Consider the following 20,826-nt stretch of genomic DNA (forward strand, 5'->3'; position numbering starts at 1 on the left):
ATACACCTCGTCTATATAATGTATTAAAAGGCTTACATCTGCGCACATTTCCTGTCTACAAAACCTTACTTCCTGTTGTCACGTTTGTCAACGCTTGTGTTAACTATTTCCATTATAAATACCATTGTCCACGTTTGTAATGTAAACATGTCACACTATAATTACACGCTCCCACCGGTGGGTGGCACTATAACACCTCAGTTTTGCGTTTCCCAGCTCCTCAGAGTGTACTGCGGAGAAAATCGTACGCTCCAACCAACTCTACCATTCTGCTTCCCAACTGTTGTAACTTTTACTATTTGCCTACAAAAAATCAAATCAAATATTATATAAAAATGAGGACAGAATGTGTAACTTTAAAACTGGCACTGAATTACATCTGCACATCCTGGTCCAAATGTCCCCCACCCTCTAACCCCATTTCATCTGGTTCCCTCCGCCCCCTACACCCCACCATCAATGTGCAAATCCATGGGGGAATCAAGTAGTACATAGAATCAAAATTAGTCACTCATGGCTTCATCAGATGTGACCACATATACCAGATCATCACAAAACGATAGTACTCATCTCAAAGCTTCAAAATATCCAAAGGCCAAAATCCCAACATACTTCAATATTACAGATAAGTAAAATACAGATACATGATAGGTAAAATACAGATCTATACAATATAATTTCTCTCCAGAAAATATAGGTTTTACCTTGTGCACAGATTAAGCCATAGCACCCTTCCTATTAATTACTCATTTTATGCAAAATACATTACTTCTTCCAATAGTTTGATATTAGGTTTGCTGAAACAGTAAATAGCCTGAATCAGTCATGAATAAAACAATAAACATCATGATCAGCATTCCATTTTTTTTTAAAACTGAAAACTTGATGGGGCTGCACCACAGAACAGTGGGGACACAAGGTTAATCTACCTGTTCCTGTGAATTGCCCATTTTAGCATCAAAGGCCAAGCATCTCCCCATTTTGGGAGGTGTGAAAAGGCACGTGCAAAGAACATAAGAAATAGGAGCAGGAGGAGGCCATACGGCCCCTCGAGCCTGCTGCGCCAATCAATCAGATCATGGCTGATCCTCGACCTCAACTCCACTTTCCCGCCCGATCCCCATATCCCTTGATTCACCTGGAGTCCAAAAATCTATCTATCTCAGCCTTGAAAATATTCAATGACTCAGCATCCACAGCGCTGTGGGGTAGAGAATTCCAAAGATTCACAACCCTCTGTGTGAAGAAATTCCTCCTCATCTCAGTCTTAAATGGCCGACCCCTTATCCTGCAACTATGCCCCCTAGTTCTAGACTCTCCAGCCATGGGTAACAACCTCTCAGCATCTACCCTGTCAAGCCCCCTCATAATCTTGTATGTTTCAATGAGGTCACCTCTCATTCTTCTAAACTCCAGAGAGTATCAGCCCATTCGACTCAACCTCACCTCATAACACAACCCTCTCATCCCAGGAATTAATCTAGTGAACCTTCACTGCACCGCCTCTAAGGCAAGTATATCCTTCCTTAGATAAGGAGACCAAAACTGTACACAGTACTCCAGGTGAGGTCTCACCAAAGCCCTGTACAATTCTAGTAAGACTTCCTTACTCTTGTACTCCAAACCCCTTGCAATAAAGGCCAACATTCCATTTGCTTTCCCAATTGCTTGCTGTACCTGCATGCTAACTTTTTGTGTTTCTTGTACGAGGTCACCCAAGTTTCTCTGAACACCAACATTTAATAGTTTACCATTTAAAAAATTGTTTTCCTATTCTTCCTACCAAAGTGAATAACCTCACATTTCCCCACATGATACTCCATCTGCCACCTTCTTGCCCACTCACTTAACCTGTTGATATCCCTGTGCAGACTCTGTCCTCCTCACAGTTTACTTTCCCACCTAGCTTTGTATCGTCAGCAAACTTGGATACATTACACTCAGTACCTGCATCGAAGTCATTAATATAAATTGTAAATAGCTGAGACCCAAGCACTGATCCTTGCGGCACTCCACTAGTTACAGCCTGCCAGCCTGAAAATGACCCATTTATCCCTACTCTCTGTTTTCTGTCTGTTAAGCAATCCTCTATCCATGCCAATATGTTACCCCCAACCCCATGAGCCCTTATCTTGTGTAACAACCTTTTATGTGGCACCTTATCGAATGCCTTTTGAAAATCCAAATATTCGACATCCACTGGTTCCCCTTTATCTATCCTGCTAGTTACATTCTCAAAAACTCTAATAAATTTGTCAAACACAGTTTCCCTTTCATAAAACCACGTTGACTCTGACTATTCATATTATGATTTTCTAAGTGTCCTGTTACCACTTCCTTAATAATGGATTCCAGCATTTTCCCGATGATTGATGTCAGACTAACTGGCCTGTTGTTCACTGTTTTCTCTCTCTCTCCTTTCTTGAATAGCGGGGTCACATTTGCTACCTTCCAATCCGCTGGGACCATTCTAGAATCTAGGGAATTTTGGAAGATCATAACCAATGCATCCACTATCTCTGCAGCCACCTCTTTTAAAACACTCAGATGTAGACCTTCAGGTCCAGGGGATTTATCAGCTTTTAGTCCCATTAATTTCTCAAGTACTTTTTCTCGAGTGATATTAATTTCTTTAAGTTCCTCAATCTCATTTACCCCTTGGTTCCCCACTATTTCTGGTATGTTTTTTCTGCCTTCTACTGTGAAGACAGATACAAAATATTTGTTTCACGCATCTGCCATTTCCTGATTCCCCAGAAATTTCCTGTCTCAGCCTCTATGGGACCAACATTCACTTTTGCTACTCTCTTCCTTTTTACATACTTGTAGAAGCTCTTACAATCCATTTTTATATTTCTTGCTAGTTTACTTTCATATTCTATTTTCTCTCATCAATTTTTTGGTCATCCTTTGCTGGTTTCTAAAACTCTCCCAATCCTTACTATTCTTCTTGGCAACATTATAGGCCTCTTCTTTCAATCTAATACTCTCCTTAACTTCTTTAGTTAGCCACGGGTGGATCACTTTTCCCATGGATATTTTATTTCTCAATGGAATGTGCAATGAGAATTTTGGAACATTTCTTTAAATGTTTGCCATTGCTTTTCAACTGTCATACCCTTTAATTTGGTTTCCCAATCTACCTTACCCAACTTGCCCCTCATACCTGATAAGTTTGTATCTTTTAGGAACAGGAGTAGGCCTGGTTGGTTTCTTTGCATTCAATCACAGTTGCCCACCTCTCAGCAGTGGCTGAAGAGTAGGATTAGATTATAGCCTGGGAATAAGTTGCCTGTGAGTGTTACGTGGTCTAACAAAAACTACACAGGCAGGGAATAAAGAGGGACCAGAGTGATTCCCATACAGTAAGTTTAGAAGGTTGAGGGGTGATCTAATCGAGGTGTTTAAAATGATAAGGGGATTTGACAGGGTAGATACAGAAAAACTACTTCTTCTGGTTGGGAACTCCAGAACAGGGGAGGGGGGGCGGGGGGCACAATCTTAAAATTAGAGCTACGGCATTTAGGAGTCAAATCAGGGAGCGCTTTTTCACACACAGTGTAATGGAAATCTGAAGCTTATTATTCCAAAAGGTTGTTGATGCTGGGTCAACTGAAATTTTCAAGACTGAGATTTTTGTTGGGTAAGGGTATCGAGGGATTTGGAGCAAAGGCGGGTACATGGAGTTGAAGTACAATTCAGCCATGATCTAATTGAATGGCAGAACAGGCTCGAGGGGCTGAATGGCCACCTCCTGTCCTATAAGATATAAACTTATCAACTTTCAAACATCTCTTTCAGATTGTGCAAACTGGCTAGGGGGCTGGAGCCCATGACTATGAACCACATGATGGCAGCTAAATTATCAGTGGTATTAATCATTAACTAAGATGTGAGTCAGTTTTAATTGGGTAGGTTTGTTTCCCTCCCTCAGTCAAGCTCTTTTACTCTTTAAAGCTCTTTTACTCTTTAAAGCTCTTTTACTCTTTAAAGCTCTTTTACTCTTTAAAGCTCTTTTACTCTTTAAAGCTCTTTTACTCTTTAAAGCTCTTTTACTCTTTAAAGCTCTTTTACTCTTTAAAGCTCTTTTACTCTTTAAAGCTCTTTTACTCTTTAAAGCTCTTTTACTCTTTAAAGCTCTTTTACTCTTTAAAGCTCTTTTACTCTTTAAAGCTCTTTTACTCTTTAAAGCTCTTTTACTCTTTAAAGCTCTTTTACTCTTTAAAGCTCTTTTACTCTTTAAAGCTCTTTTACTCTTTAAAGCTCTTTTACTCTTTAAAGCTCTTTTACTCTTTAAAGCTCTTTTACTCTTTAAAGCTCTTTTACTCTTTAAAGCTCTTTTACTCTTTAAAGCTCTTTTACTCTTTAAAGCTCTTTTACTCTTTAAAGCTCTTTTACTCTTTAAAGCTCTTTTACTCTTTAAAGCTCTTTTACTCTTTAAAGCTCTTTTACTCTTTAAAGCTCTTTTACTCTTTAAAGCTCTTTTACTCTTTAAAGCTCTTTTACTCTTTAAAGCTCTTTTACTCTTTAAAGCTCTTTTACTCTTTAAAGCTCTTTTACTCTTTAAAGCTCTTTTACTCTTTAAAGCTCTTTTACTCTTTAAAGCTCTTTTACTCTTTAAAGCTCTTTTACTCTTTAAAGCTCTTTTACTCTTTAAAGCTCTTTTACTCTTTAAAGCTCTTTTACTCTTTAAAGCTCTTTTACTCTTTAAAGCTCTTTTACTCTTTAAAGCTCTTTTACTCTTTAAAGCTCTTTTACTCTTTAAAGCTCTTTTACTCTTTAAAGCTCTTTTACTCTTTAAAGCTCTTTTACTCTTTAAAGCTCTTTTACTCTTTAAAGCTCTTTTACTCTTTAAAGCTCTTTTACTCTTTAAAGCTCTTTTACTCTCTGAAAAGGTCATAAGCACTCACTAAACAAAATAAATTCTCATAAAAAATGTCAAAATAAAAAGGATGCGAATATCATTCTTTATAAATTAGATATTATTTATGGCTGCTCTTAAAATTATGCACAATTGTGGCTGTAAAGTACATCACAACACTAAGACAACGTGCCATGGAATGGTTCAATGTAGGGTTCACTTCCACAATTCCCGACGCTGGCTTTGCTACCATGAGGTAACAGTGAAGGAGGGTCAAGGGTAGGGAGCGGGAAAGAGAAAATCACCCTGGGTCACCAACATTAGTCTGGAAATGTAATGGGTGCCCAGATGCTCAAGAACAATAATGTTCCACACAGCAGTGAAGCACCATTCTCTTGTTTCCTTTAATCCAGGTACTAAATAAATATGCATCACTCCACAGTACAACACTCGAGTGCTGCGGTATATGGTGCACCCCACGCCCAGTGCTGTCGGAGAGGGGGGAATTCTTTCTAGTCTTTTGAAGCTTTTTAGTACTGCAATTGTTCCCTCCAGTTCTGTGCTCACATTTTAAATTAAATACCCTTTTTAATCTATTTATTCATACATTCACCTCAGCATTTAACACCTGCACCATGTCCCCTCAATCTTTTCTCCAATGAAAACCAGTTCACTTCTGCAAAGTCTCTCCTCATAACTTACAGGCCCAAGTCATGGATTTATACTTTTTTGCTTCTTTCTGAACCCTGAATACACAAAATGGCCTTTCAAAGGGAGGGTACCCATAATTGCACACAATCGCATATACACTTCCTCAGGAGTACTCCCCTCAAAAATGTCACTTTTGGATGATAATCTGTGAAGTGCAAGATCTTTTAGTCAACTATTAAATTTCAAAGTTTTGTCTGTCCCATCAGAAAATGTGCCTCTCCCAAAAACACACACAACCCCGCGCATGCGCACCCACGGTCTATAAATCGAAGTCTGGGAAGACTGAGGCTTTGTTCATATTATGTAAAGTGCATTGGTAACCACCTGCACAAACTTAGTTTTAATATCAAATTAATATATCTGTAAACAACCTCTTCAACCCCCATCAGGTACCCAAAATATTCTCTACAATACATCCCTGGAGAATCTAAGAGGCAGATGAAATAGGAGGGGAATCCATTAATGAAAATTCAAGTTCTGTACAAGACAGGTTAGACTGCAGAGATCCACACTACATTCCATATTCATAGCTTTTACCAAATCATTAAGACTGGTGATTTGCAAAACACCAGGTCAATATTTATCAAAAGCAAAATACTGCGGATGCTGGAAATCTGAAATAAAAACAGAAAATGCTGGAAAAGCTCAGCATCTGTGTAGAAAGAAACAGTGTTAACATTTTTAAAATCAGTTAAAGCTTTTAACACCTTCCAGTTCTGACGAAAGGTCATCGACCTGAAACGTAAACTCTGTTTCTTTCTCCAGAGATGCCGCCTCACTTGCTGAGCTTCTCCAGCATTTTCTGTTTTTATTTTAGATCAATATTTATGTTTCAGAAGTTGAAGACTTCAAGAGTTTGCTCACCTGTTTCATGATGTTTCGCATAAATTCCCCCTCACAAAATGCCAATACTACCAATGTGTAAAAGTTACTTTATTTTTAGTTATGCTAATGATATTGTTCTTAATCAATGACAGTTTTAAATATCTAGTATCAAACAGTTCAGACTAAAACAATGTGCGATGAAAGTTAAAACAAGGCATATACTTGCTCCTGTACGGTGGTTCTTTTTACCTGGTTAAGGGATTGCCACTAAAATCTGCTATTTGTAATGATTTGCAAAATGAGATACTTTCTGGAATTTCCATAATATCTGCAACAAAAAAAGATTAAATTAGTCATATACTTGGTAACAATACTCTGTATAATTAGTTATCCTTCCAAACAAATAGTCAAAGCATCGGCAGTCTTTACTGCAAGATTTCAAAGTGCACCAAAAACACAATGTATATCCAATACCGTATAATACTGAACTCTGGTCACACTGCATGTTTAGTGTCGTTACAGATCTTCTGTGTTGTACCAACACCAAACGTGCAGTATAACAGTTACATTTCACAGAGCTGTGAAGTTTGGCACCAGGAGCAAGACAAACTGACTGTTGGCCAATGCCTGCTGACTATTAGCTGCACATACAACCTGCTTCAGACAGAGGAGAATAAAGACAGACAACACCACCTCAGGCAGCTGCTATTCAAATACTAATGACCAAAAAGACCCAAATGTGACAACAGCTCTTTTCGGTTGTTAGAACTCTCGCCAGCAGTCAGAGACTGGGAATCAGCACTTCACGCAGTATAAATGTGAAGATTTGTTACACTAAACGGCAAGTAGGCAGGACAACTTAGCTCACTCCATTGCTGTCGAAAGTGCAATCAACACATCCTTCATCCCCGATGGCTCAGCTTGCCGCTCCAGTAGTGACGGAGCCGCACAGACCAGGTCAGATCCCTGGTCTATGCTGGGTTAGTTGATCTCAATCAGCACAACAGTAAGAGTGCTACAATCAGCCTCAAAAGCCCCAGGCTGGGAAGGCAAAAAAGCCAGGGTTCCTGCTCTCAATCATCTTTCAGCTACTCCTGTTGGAAGCAGGCTTCTGTAATCTTTGGACAAGGACAAAGTCTGTCTGGGCTTTGATACATTCCAGGTGATCTTGCTGACAACCGCTGTGCAGGCTCACATATTGAAGGGGGAGACTGGTGGGGAGGGGAGTTGAGGGAGAAAAGGAAAATTGGTGGGGAGAAACTGTAAACTGAAGTATACAGTTAAATAAATTTGTTTGCATACTAAAGATCTGACATACAGGCTTATGCGTGAAAACATCTATCAAGGGAAATGCTCCATTTGAGAGATGCAATGGCAGATTTATAATGGTTGGATAATGACAACCTTTCAGGCAATATAATATTCCTTCCTCCCAACTCCACCAAATAACCCAAACATGGCATCACCCCTCCTCTCTCCTTTACTGCAACCTTAACCAAGAGGAAAAATATTGCTAAGTCCTCAGAGTACAGCAGCAGAATTTCTGGGGAGAAAAAACAAAATACTGCAGTTAAAACAATTGCAATTTAAAATGTTCCAAGACTTGTACTTCATAATACTGTTTAAAATGTGTAGAAATGCTAAACTAAGATGATTGTGAACATTAAAACTGAGAAGATCTCTCAGTAATGGAAAGGTTCAAATCGGCAGATTCAAATATCTAGCTATTTCTTCATGAAGTATCTGTACTGCTCTTGCACTAATTCTTCATAGTCAAGGAACTTATCAGAAAATGAATAAGCAGATTTTTTAAAAAGTCTGGTTTTCAGGTGAAAGAAAATTCGCTCAATATTTGGGATAAAGCACCACTGAGTAAAAGAAAGCTGAAAAAGAAACTTTAGCAGAGGGATAGAGTGCAAATCTGAAAGAGGTCACGTTACTGCATAAGGTAATGGTGGGACCCCATCTGGAGTACTCTGTCCAGTTCTGATCAACTACCTATAGAAAGGATACTACGAATTTTAAGGTGATCGGCAAAAGAGGCAACGTGAGGAAACACTTTTTTTACGCAGCGAGTTGTAATGATCAGGAATGCGCTGCCTGAAAGGGTGCTGGAAGCAGATTCAATAGTAACTTTCAAAAGGGAATTGAATAAATACTTGAAGGGAAAAAATTTACAGGGCTACGGGGAAAGAGCAGGGGAATGGGACTAATTGGATAGCTCTTTCAAAAGGCACGATGGACCGAATGGTGTCCTCCTGTGGTGTACCTACTGTGATACTTTTGAGAGGGCAGACACAAGCCATAAAAGAAGATTACAAAGGGAATTAAGAAAATTGATCCAGGCAAATTGTACACAATTGAGAGGGATTCAAATGCAAAGGGACGAGTTAAAATTAGTCGAGAAGTCACACAGAACAACTTCATCCAAACAGGTAATCGTTTTAATAAATTACAATGGAAGGTCACTATAATATAAACACAAATAATATAAATAAAAATAAATAAATATATAAAAATGAGAATAAGAGAAAAAGAGAGAGAGAAAAAGAAAATGGACTGAAGGATATAGTGAAAATGTGGGTAACGTGGAGTTACAACAGTGAAAAATTATAAGCTACTAACTGGCGGTACCATACGAACGGTAATACATTCATTCCAACAGATTATCTACCAGGGATTTGAACCTTCGTAGAATCATACAGCACAGTAGGAAGGCCATTCGGCCCTTCGTGTCTTTGCCTGCTCTTTGAAAGAGTCACAATTAGTCGCACTCCCCCTGCTCTTTCCCCATTGCCCTGCAAATTTCTCCTTTTCAAGCGTATATCCAATTCCCATTTGAAAGTTACGACTGAATCTGCTTCCACCGCCCTTTCAGGCAGTGCATTCCAGATCATAACAACTTGTTGCTTAAAAAAAAATTCTCACCTCCCCTCTGGCTTTTTTGCCCATTATCTTATATACATGTCCTCTGGTTACCTAGCATGTAATATTTGAAAAAAGAACATTTCCACAAAACTAGGATTTCTTGATAGCTTCCCTTTTCCTGCCGTAAGAATGGACGAATGCAAGCACACACACACGATAGTAACTGAAAACATACAAGTCTTTATGTATATTTGGTCTTTGTTACAATTCAGTTGTGGTTTTGAACTGCACTCTATCTTTCACATCCACAAGCATGAGAGAATAATTAGTCTGCTTTCCAAAGGTAAAAGCTGTTGCACATCATATGAAGAGATCTTCTGTTATACAATACATTAGCCTGAAAGATTATCACACAAATCAGTACAAAATGCCAACTGTAATTACTGCTCAGACTGCATTACCCTGGTTCTGCTCAAAAGGTTGATGGCGGAGGAAAACTTATTCTTTACTGCAGGGGACAGAGAGAGAGGATAGTTTGAAAATTTTGTCAGCATTTTTCCCCAAACAGATCCAGGGTAGAAATTACTCTGAAGAGCCTTTTCTGTAAGGCTGTATTGTCACTTCAACAGAATAGAACCGAAAGTAACGAGTGGATTTGGGATATTTTTTCTAGGCAAATGTGATATAGTATTAACTGAATGACTGACATAAAACACCATTTTCATGAATTCATCATGTTGCTGCCAGATTGGGGTTGTATTTTATTTTTAAAAGCAATGGTGATTTTAGATATACTGCACTGTAATTAAGTTACATTACTTCAAGTATTTTGAATCTCAGTAGCCTCAAAGACCACCTTTAAATCACAGATGGAGGGTCAACTGGGAGTTTCATCCTCACCTTTCCTTTAACATATCAAGCATGTATTAAGTTATACTTATTTTAAATACTGTTTGAACATATGGGTGGTGCAGTAGGTTAGACACCAGCCGTACAACTCTAGGATCCGGGCTGAAATCCATCCCAAACTGATGGGTGAAAGTCTCCTCTCTGTGTTGGATGAGGTCTCGTGTGAAATGAGTTTGCGATATCTCATTTCAGTTTCTAGTATGCTCTGCCAATAATTAATAATGTCACTCAGGCAGGCCTGAAGATGGCCGATATGGAAAATGTAGTGTTTTCTTTCTTTGGAGGTTAAGATTGAAGCACATTATTGAGGCAGAGTGAAGGGAGCTTTGCTTTGCATCGACCTGTGCTATGCCTGATGTGCTATACCTATATTTAATGCTGACACTGGGTGCCTGAAATAAGGTGTTCCATTCTCTGGCACTGATATTTCTCAACGTGATGAGCATAAAAAAGTTTAAATAAGGTAAATATATTCTGAGAACAAAAACAGGATTGGCATAATTATCAAACCAGACACAAAGAAGCTGAATGTATAAAGTTGACTGATCACCGAAGCACTCATAATATTTCTCCATTTACGTTAACGCACTGTCCAGCTCACCAACTCCTCCATAACAGTAGGTCACCAGGACTCACGATGTAATCAGAAATATTCACTGGAAAAACATTTAAAGATGGTTTGATAGTGAGGCTTCTTCTTGGAAGTTTCCCTCGTTACTCAAAACACTTGTGGGGAAACAATGTAAAAGTTGCGTGACTGCAATGTTTAAAATCACATGCCAGATTTTTTTTTAAAGTGATGTATTTTTTTTAAAAAGTAATGTTTATTTTGGTGAATTTTATACTCATCCTGGTGTGGGATATTGGTGAATAAAACAGAAATGTGTTCCAAATTTTTAAAAATTTCTCAGGATGGGGGGGCGATATTAACAAGGCTACATTTATTGCCCCCTCCTAGTTGCCAAAAGAAGTTGTTTGCAAGGCTACTTCAGAGGGCACTAAAAGTAAACCACATATTGTGGGACAAGAATCACAAGCAGCCAAGCCCAGCAGCAGTGACAGATTCCCCTCCCTGAAGGACATTATTGAGCCAGTTGGGTTTTTGCAACTATCTGGCAGCTTTCATAGTGATTTTTCTGGTGCTAGCCCTCAAAATACCAGATTTATTGAATTCAATTTCACAATCTGTCATGGTACCATAACCACTAGGCTACTGTACCTGTTTCAGTATTAAGCACTCCGAGGTCAGGTAGGGCAGAGTAACTTCAGAGGAGCACCCTCTGCTGCACCAGTGTGACTTCTAATTTGTGCCGAAATAAGGGCCACTTTGTGCTGCAGGCACATACTATCACGAACTGGATTGAGATTAACCCATCCTCAACCCCGAACCTCATATCCTCTCCATCATAAGGACTGCCTACTTGCACCTCAGTATCTTCACCCACCCCCACCCCAACTGAGTTCATCAGCCACTGAAACACTCATCCATACCTTTGCCAAGTCCTGACTCAACTATTCTAATGCTCGCCCGGCCAGTCTCCCATCCTCCACCCTCCGTAAACTTTACTGCTTCCAAAACTTTGCTAACCATATTCTATCCTGCACCACTTGCCCATCAACCCTGTCCTTGCTGACTTACATTGGCTCACAGTCCAATCAATGCTTCAAATGTAAATCTCTTCATGGCCTTGCCCCTCCCTATCTCTGTAACCTCCTCCATCACTACAACTCCCCTAAAACTCTCCACTCTTCAGACTCCAGTATCTTGTGCATCTCTCCCTCCATTGGCAGCCATGCCATCAACTGCCTGGGTGCCATGCTCCAGAATTCCCTCCACTTCTAACTCAGTCAAGACCCTGATTAAAATCCATCTCTAGTCACTCCTCTTAATATCACCTTCTTTGGCTCAGTGTCCATTTTCTTTCTTTCAGCTCAGTCATAGGGACATAGGAATTGATAGACAAAAAAGACCACGGTCCATCGAGTTCACCTTCTACCATCCTGGTAGTCGCATGATACAATGATAATGGAGTTGTTAACTCCAGTAGCAATCAATCTCTATCAATCAGTCTACAACAGACCCAGACATAAGGCCAGGGAAGCCCCAGTGGTGGAAAGCTTTGGGAACCATAGGTCCAAAGTAACATGTCCTTCCCAAACATGCTCTCAACCACCTTACAGTCAAACAGAGGAGACTTTTAACCATGAGTTATTTTAAGAATGCATTATAATGAAAGAAAGAGTAAAGAAATATGTTCCTCAAACTGGTAGGAATCCCCATCCACCCCATCTCTGGGTAGAAAATAGTGACAAACAGAAAAGTGAACTGCATTTTAAATAAATATATATATATATATATATATATATATATACACACACATACATACATACATACATGATCATTGGCAAGGAATTCACAATATTAAAAAATTGTACTGCCAGAGTATTGGTATCTTCTGAGTTCTCATGTCAAGGTAAGTCAAACAGTTAACCAGCTATCTTACATTAGGGCTCGACTTAGATCGCAAATTTTTATTTTAAAATTGTGAATTTGGAATCTGAAACACCAAGAATTAGGAGATTTACAAGCTGCAACTCTTACCGAGACAAAACAGGTAAAGCTACATTTCATAACTGAATCCCTGGCTATTCATTACAATCTTGTACTACAAAGCTTAGTGTAAAGTCCCATTAAGTGCACTCCCTTCCTGATTTCTGTCACTTAATAGGATACTGTTTAATTATATTCTCCTAATATTTACTTTTATTCATGATTATCAGCTAACATGCTCAATCTGAGTCAAGAGGTCAGACATAGAAGGATTTCGTTGATCATTAGTGGAAAACAAGCAAAGTAATAAATTATCTAAAGTTGGTAACGCTCAACTAAAATATTCACTCTCAAAGGAAGTAACTTGAAGATTACCTGTATGATGATAATCTAGTCAATAGCAGCCGACATGGTTTGGGGTAGGTTCTACCTGACCAAGTTTCTCCACTTTTTTTTTTGACAACCCAGCTGTGGAAAACCAATATGAGCGGTAGCACCTTCCTTCCCAAATAGCCTATTGAGTTCCTCATGAAATAATTGTCACAGAAGCTGAAAGCAGTAGAAAGTTTAAGCAAAACTTAGAAGTGGATGAGAAATAGGCTGAATGAAAGGAAAGCAAACAGTGGGTACTTGTCAGAGGAATGTTGTTGTGTGGAGGGAAATGGAATGCCTTAGGGATCAGTGCTGGGATCCTACTGTTTCCAGTCTACATCAATTCAAACTCAGAATTACATAGAAGCTACGACACAGAAACAGACTATTTGGCCCAATCAGTCCACGTTGATGTTTATCTCCCACACAATAGTCCTAATCACATGTACCTGCCCTGTTAACATATCCCTTTAACCCCCTTTCCTTCAACTACCTATCTAATCTATTCTTAAATGTTGACATGGCTTTTGCTTCAGTCACTAACTCTGGTGAAAATCAATCCAAGTTGATTATATTTACAGATGATACTAACGAGCAAAGCGAGCACGGATGAAATTTAATACGGACAAGTACGACAAATTGGTAGAAAGAATGGTTTCACAATTACACTACAGATGGTGTACAACTAGCCAATGATGGTATTCAGCGTTCAACATATCTAATCATTCAGGGAAACGAGCAGGTCACAGGGTCTGTGCAGTGAACAGTCATGAAGCTGATCCCTAAGCATCAGAGAATAGAGTTATGAGGAAAGATTGGAGAAACTGGGGTACTTTGACCTTGAAAGGAGGCAACTTAAAGGGGACTTTAATACCCTATATAACCTCAATAATGGTACAGATAAAGAAAAGGGAGGGCATAACTTCAGTGCAAGTTAGGACAGTAGAGCAAGGGGCTATAGCTCAAATTGGTCAATTTAGGACATTTGTCAGGAAGCACTTCTCCACACAGTGATTAACATTTGTTTTCCAGGTACAGTAGTGGAAGCAAAAACCCTCAAGCTAGTGACGATCCAGTCAGTTGGCAAGATGTGGGTAGGGGAGTATTTTCTCTGAACAAATGTGTCAAAAGGAGCTGAATGGATCGGTACAGATGAGAGCCAATGAACTCCAAAATCTTTGTTACCGCACAATAGATCTTTCACATGTAAAGATTTTTTTTTTAAAAAAGACTCTCAGCAGCAGTCGCCTATATCTAATATGAATTACAGCAGTGACTTATAGAGAACAATCCCTTCAACTTTGGTATTTTGTCTTCAAGACTGGCCCTAAGGAAACAAAAATCCAAGTCCAATGGTAAAGGTACTTGTTATTAAACAGTGCCCTATCACACAGAAAGGAGTCAAATTACTTTCATATAATGAATTCCTTTGGAGTTCACAGAGTGGGCAGTGAATGATCCTAAGGCATTATCAATAAAGATATGCACACCAAACATCCTGATTTTTTAAACTCGCCCCCTTCCCCATTACCAATCCCGGAAGCCTAAACTACGTTAAGACCTTCAGCAATCACCCACTCAAAAAAAACTTCATAACAGAGACAAAGCACATTCACAAAAATTGTCTTGCCTCACAGACGTCAGCCCCAATAACTCCTTTGAGAACAGCCCAGCAGATTACTGAAGAGGGACAGCATTCTCCCACTTTGTTACACTACCTGTGGCTTCATGTTTCAGGAAGGCTGGTGCTGTATTACCACTGCTCTGTTCAGGTCAGTGTCGACGGAATAGGGTATTTTTACGGTCAGAGTTCCGCTTCAGCTGCAGTCCTTCCTGAATCTACCAGAGACTGAGCATCACCTGCAAATTGTCAAGAGTACACTGCCTTTCAGGCTCAGAGATACTGCCAGCTGGAGCACCGAGGATCACAGCCCCTGAGCACGGGTTTTCCTGCTGAGCCCTCCTCCTCTGCTTTACACTGCAACCCCCTGTCATCACCCACTACAACACCAGCGGAGACAGACAATCCCAGAAATAACTTTTTAACCTGGAGAAAGAGGCACTATTCAGCAATCCAGAAGCAAATCCAAGAAAGAAGTCCCGTAGACCACTGCCCCATTCCAACCAGCAGCCCTGTGAATAATTGAGTGGTTATCTTGGTTCTTTTGTTTTTCTACTTTTGATTCAAACATTGTCAACTCTTCAAAAAAAAACTTACCACTACAAAAAGAGACAGAAAAGTGAAAAAGTACACACACTTTGTCCAACCTCCACCAACACACTTCCAATAAAATCCCTCCCCTGTACTTACTATAGATGCCCTCTATGTAAAACTGGTTTATACATTTAACCCAATTCCCAATGGACAACGTGCCCACAGGACGAAAACATTTCTCAAACTCTGCAAACTTAAAAAGTTAGGTTACAATAGTATAATGATGGGCTGTGCTCCTAGACGCCCAAGTTCAGGCTCATTGCCAGAGCACTGAAGGAGAGCACCGCACAGCATTAATCCCATGATGTACAAGATATTTTTACACTATCCTAGATTACATAATCAGAACATTTCATCCTGCAATCTGCATTTTATGACCCTGCTTTTAAAAAACTGCAATGAAATGAAACAGTTTTTTTAATATTCAGTTTCGGGCTGAGGGCATTGTCGGCAAGGTCAGTATTTATTGCCCATGTCTAGTTGCCCTTGAGAAGGTGATGGTGACCCACCTTCTTGAACCCCTGGGGTCCGTGTGGTAAAAGTATTCCCACAATGCTGTTACGTAGGGAGTTCCAGGATTTTCACCCAGCGACATTGGAGGAACAGCAATATATGTCCAAGTCAGGATGGTGTGTAACTTGGAGGTGATGGTGATAGCCGTTGTATGTGTGTGACAGGTTGAGTTTCTAGTCAATGGCAACCCCGAGGATGTTGATGGTGGGGGACTTGGCGATGGTAATGTCATTGAATGTCAAGGGGAGGTGGTTAGTCTCTCTCTTGTTGGAGATCATCATTGCCTGGCACTTGTGTGATGCAAATGTTAGCTAGAAACATAGAAAGGTTACAGCACAGAAGGAGGCCATTCAGCCCATCGAGTCCACGCCGGCTCTATGCAAGAGCAATCCAGCTCGTTCCACTCCCCCGCCCTATCCCCATAGCCCTGCAATTCTTTTCCTTTCAAGTACTTATCCAGTTCCCTTTTGAAGGCCATGATTGAATCTGCCTCCACCACCCCCTCGGGCAGTGCATTCCAGATCCTAACCACTCGCTGTGTAAAAAAGTTTTTCCTCATGTCACCTTTGGTTCTTTTGTCAATCACCTTAAATCTATATCCTCTGGTCTTTGACCCTTCCGCCAATGGGAACAGTTTCTTTCTATCTACTCTGTCTAGACCCTTCAAGATTTTGAATACCTCTATCAAATCTCCTCACAACCGTTTTTGTTCCAAGGAGAGCAACTCCAGCTTCTCCAGTCTATCCACGTAACTAAAGTCCCTCATCCCTGGAATCATTCGAGTAAATCTCTTCTGCATCCTCTCTAAGGCCTTCACATCTTTCCTAAAGTGCGGTGCCCAGAACTGGACACAATACTCCAGTTGTGGTCGCACCAGTGATTTACAAAAGTTCATCATGACTTCCATACTTTTGTACTCTATGCCTCTACTTATAAAGCCCAGGATGCCGTATGCTTTTCTAACTGCTTTCTCAATCGGCCCTGCCACCTTCAACAATTTGTGCACATATACCCCCAGATCTCTCTGTTCCTATATCCCTTTTAGAGTTGTGCCCTCTAGTTTATATTGCCTCTCCTCGTTCTTCCTACCAAAATATATCACTTCGCATTTTTCTGTGTTAAATTTCATCTGCCACGTGTCCGCCCATGCCACCAGCCTGTCTATATCCTCTTGCAGTCTATTACTATCCTCCACATTGTTTACTATCCTTCCAACTTTTATGTCATCTGCAAATTTTGAAATTGTGCCCTGTACACCCGAGTCCAAGTCATTAATATATATCAAGAAAAGCAGTAGTCCCAGCACCGACCCCTGGGGAACACCACTGTACACCTCCCTCCAGTCCGAAAAACAACCGCTACTTATCAGCCCAAGCCTGGATATTGTCCAGGTCTTGCTACATATGGGCATGAACACTGGGCAATCATCACTTCTGACCTTATGATGGATGGAAGGTCATTGATGAAGCGAAGCAGCTGAAGATATCTGGGCCCAGCAAGCTGCCCTGAGGAATTCCAGCAATGATGCCCTGGGGCTGAGATGATTGACCTCAAACAGCCACAACCATTTCCCTTTGTGTCATTTACAACTCCAGGCACTGGAGAGATTTTCCCAGATCCCCACTGACTGCAGTTTTACTCGGGCTCCTTGGTGCCACAATCAGTCAAATGCTGCCTTGATATCAAAGGCAGTCAACTCTCACTTCACCTCTGGAATTCAGCTCGTGTCCATGTTTTAGGAACGCAAAGTCATAGTAAAGGCAGGTTAAACAGGAAAGTAAACACAGTTTTGTGATTTTACAGTAACTGAATAGCACTGCTTATAAAAATTGCAAAAACAGGGATGAACAGGCGGAAACTAAAGAAACAGATGGAACAAAGAGGAGAAAGCAGGAAAAGAGCTAAAATTGAAGATTGAAGGACCACCGTAAGAGAATGTAGACAATGGCACAGAATTTTTAATAAAATTCCAAATCTCACTCCTGTAAATTACCATTTCGGGACAGATCCAACTCTACTAATAGCATGAAGTTTGCTATTTCTGGAGGAAGTCGCTGGATTTCGTTGTCACTTAGTCCAAGTTTTCGTAACTTCACAAGCTGGAAAAATGGCTGAAATGTGAAAAAAAATGGTTATGGACAATTCTAAAAGGAAAACAAAACTCTAACCAAATAAATGCATTTTTTGTTTCCCAGCAGACAAATTTTCAAAACCCAAAAACAGTTTACAGTTGTCGAGTTTTGGGCTGTATGAATGGCTACTTTTTGACAACAGCTACTCCAGCTTCCAGTTAACAAGGGCAATTCACCTCATTTTTCACATGGGCTCCCTTTATGGCAGTACTCACACATTTACAGTATATTGCCAACTCAACCACCACAAATTACAAATATCCCATTACGATACAATACTTTCCAAAACGACTACACTGCAACCCTTTTGCAAGTATCATAACCTGATGTAAAACAGTTACAAAACACCCATTACTGTACCCTTATCAGTGCTGTTTCCAATGATGATGGGAGTTTGTAGCTGCTACATGTACTTTTGCTAATACTATGATAAGTTGTTTATATTCCAAAAAAAAAATCAACGGCATTCCTCAAACCCACTACTTCAGCATGACGAAATTCAGTGGGGTCTCCTTGGATTTTTCTTGATCATTTTTTTTTGTTCTCTGAAGGTAAAAGATGTCAGCAATGGGGAATGGGACATTTCCAACTTTCAACATCGAGGGGTAAATGAAGCACTCCTACATCAGATGTAGCACGAACTATATGCAGAACAAAAGCTCCTTTAACTACGCCCTAATAATGTACATTACGTTGACCCAAGACTCAGTGTCTCCTCTCAATGCAAATATGGCTTTTTCCTCTCACTAAACATTCTTACTGCCTCAGAGAAACTTGTGTCATGAACCTATCATTTCAGTTCAGTCATTTTCAAATCCCTTTTCCTCAGGTTAACAGCTGGACCATTTCTGTAAGTCGACCATGTCTTTTATAAACAGCTTCAACTATCTGTCATACTGAGTTAATGTAGACCAAATCTAACAATTAATCTTGATCATGGTAAATTGCTCACTGAAGAACGTGTAGGATGTCCACGGCATCTCCGGTCAATTCATAAGACAGCAAATATTACATTTTGTACAGGTCAAACTTCAGTCCAGATAGATTTATAAATAAAATCCTAGAAAGCAAGAGCAAAGGATAGATACCATACAACACACTCGGTAATGTGCACTACGTTAACTCTTTAGAAGTGTTGGCTGTTCGCTCACTCTGTTCTGGTAAACTCTCAGTCAGACTGTTGCAAACAGTCAGTGTTTGTAAACATGGCTTATGGAGCTCTATTCACCTCCACCTGCAATGGCACGATGAACAGAAACTGAACAGACCCTTGACAATTCTTCCATCAAGAGGATACTTGTCCTTTTGAGTTCAAGCAAATTCTTTGAAAACTGCACCATCCACCAAAAATTAAAGCAACAATGCTACGTTATCCCATGCAAGAACGTCAATCCTACATCACAATTTACAATTGATTTAATTGCACAGCAATTTTAGGGGAGCGGGGAGAAGAAAAAAAAATCACTATACATTTCTAGCTGTTAATTCACAAATATTTTCCATCTTCTGAACTTAAAGGAGACACAGTGGGCATCCAACACATTCCCAAACAAGCAATTTACTGATTCCCCATAAAATGCCCTACCATACTTTGGGAAGCTTTGCCTCCATCCCGGTGAGGTTGTACGTAGTATCGATGTAATTGAAAGCATGTGGCTGGGACAATAATGTATCGGACTTTAATAGGCAGAATTTAAGGAGCGCGAGATGAAACACAAATGATTTGGATTGAATGGTGCATGTGTGTACATACATAAATTATTCAATTTAAAACTTGTGTCAGGGGAGGGGCAAGATGCAATCCTGTGCACACCAACATTTCAGACTCAGGCAATTATGCAGCCTCAATGTCATTCCACAGGATAGCAGGAAAAAGAAACCACACTGATGGCAACAGATTCAGCCACATGGGACTATGATATAGTGACAATAACAGAGACCTGGCTCAAAGAAGGGGAGGAATGGACACTTAATATTCCTGGCTACAAGGTATTCAGGAAAGAATAGGGAAGGAAAGAAAGGAGGGAGGGTGTGGCAGTATTGATCAAAGAAACTACTGTAGCACTGGAAAGGGATGATGTATTTGAGGGTTCAAATGCAGAATCTATTTGGTTAGAATTAAGGAACAACAGAGGAGCTATTATGCTACTGGGTGTAAACTATAGGCCACCAAATAGTGGGAAAGAGATAGAGGAGAACATTTGCAGGCAAAGTACAAAAAGATGCAGGAACCATAGAATAGTGTTAATGGGGGACTTCAATTATCTCAATATAGACTGGGACAGTAAGAAGTGTAAAGGGCAAATAGGGGGAGGAATTCCAGAAATGTGTACAAGGGAACTTTCTTGATCAGTGTGCTCAAGCCCAACAAGGAAGGAAGCAGTGCTACATCTAGTTTGGGGAATGAATGGGGCCAGTGGAGCATGTTTCAGTGGGGGAGCATTTGGGGAACAGTGATCATAATATCATTAAGTTTAGAATAGTTATGGAAAGGTCATGGAAAAATCGAATGTGAAAATACTTAACTAGAGGAGGGCAAATTTCAGTGAGTTAAAAAGGGATCCATGTGGATTGGAATCAAGAATTGGTAGGCAAAACAGTAATTGAATAATGGAAGACCTTCAAGGATTGGGGACAAAAAAGATCTTCTTGAGGAGGCAGAGGGAATGGCTGAGGTACTAAATGAATACTTTGCATCACTAGAGAAGAGGATGCTGCCATTGTAGCAGTAAAGGAGGAGATAGTAGCGATATTGGAGAGGATAAAAATAGATAAAGGAGGTACTTAAAAGGTTGGCAGTACTCAAAGTAGAAAAGTCACCCGGTCCGAATGGGATGCATCCCAGGCTACTGAGGGAAGGAAGGGTCAA

The 20,826-nt window shown here is 40.0% G+C and overlaps 1 protein-coding gene across 1 annotated transcript in view; it reads right to left on the reverse strand.

The window, feature by feature from the left end:
• lrrc1 (leucine rich repeat containing 1) overlaps positions 1-20,826 on the reverse strand; it is a 138,486-nt gene that overhangs the window by 107,129 nt on the left and 10,531 nt on the right. Inside the window, exons 3-4 of the mRNA XM_067983949.1 lie at positions 17,819-17,936; positions 6,647-6,725 (exon numbers count right to left, since the gene is read on the reverse strand). Coding sequence (XP_067840050.1) covers positions 6,647-6,725; positions 17,819-17,936 — 197 coding nt within the window. The remainder of the gene's footprint in view (positions 1-6,646; positions 6,726-17,818; positions 17,937-20,826) is intronic.

Source organism: Heptranchias perlo, chromosome 5 (genome assembly GCF_035084215.1).
Source record: "Heptranchias perlo isolate sHepPer1 chromosome 5, sHepPer1.hap1, whole genome shotgun sequence".
NCBI classification, from domain to species: Eukaryota; Metazoa; Chordata; class Chondrichthyes; order Hexanchiformes; family Hexanchidae; genus Heptranchias; species Heptranchias perlo.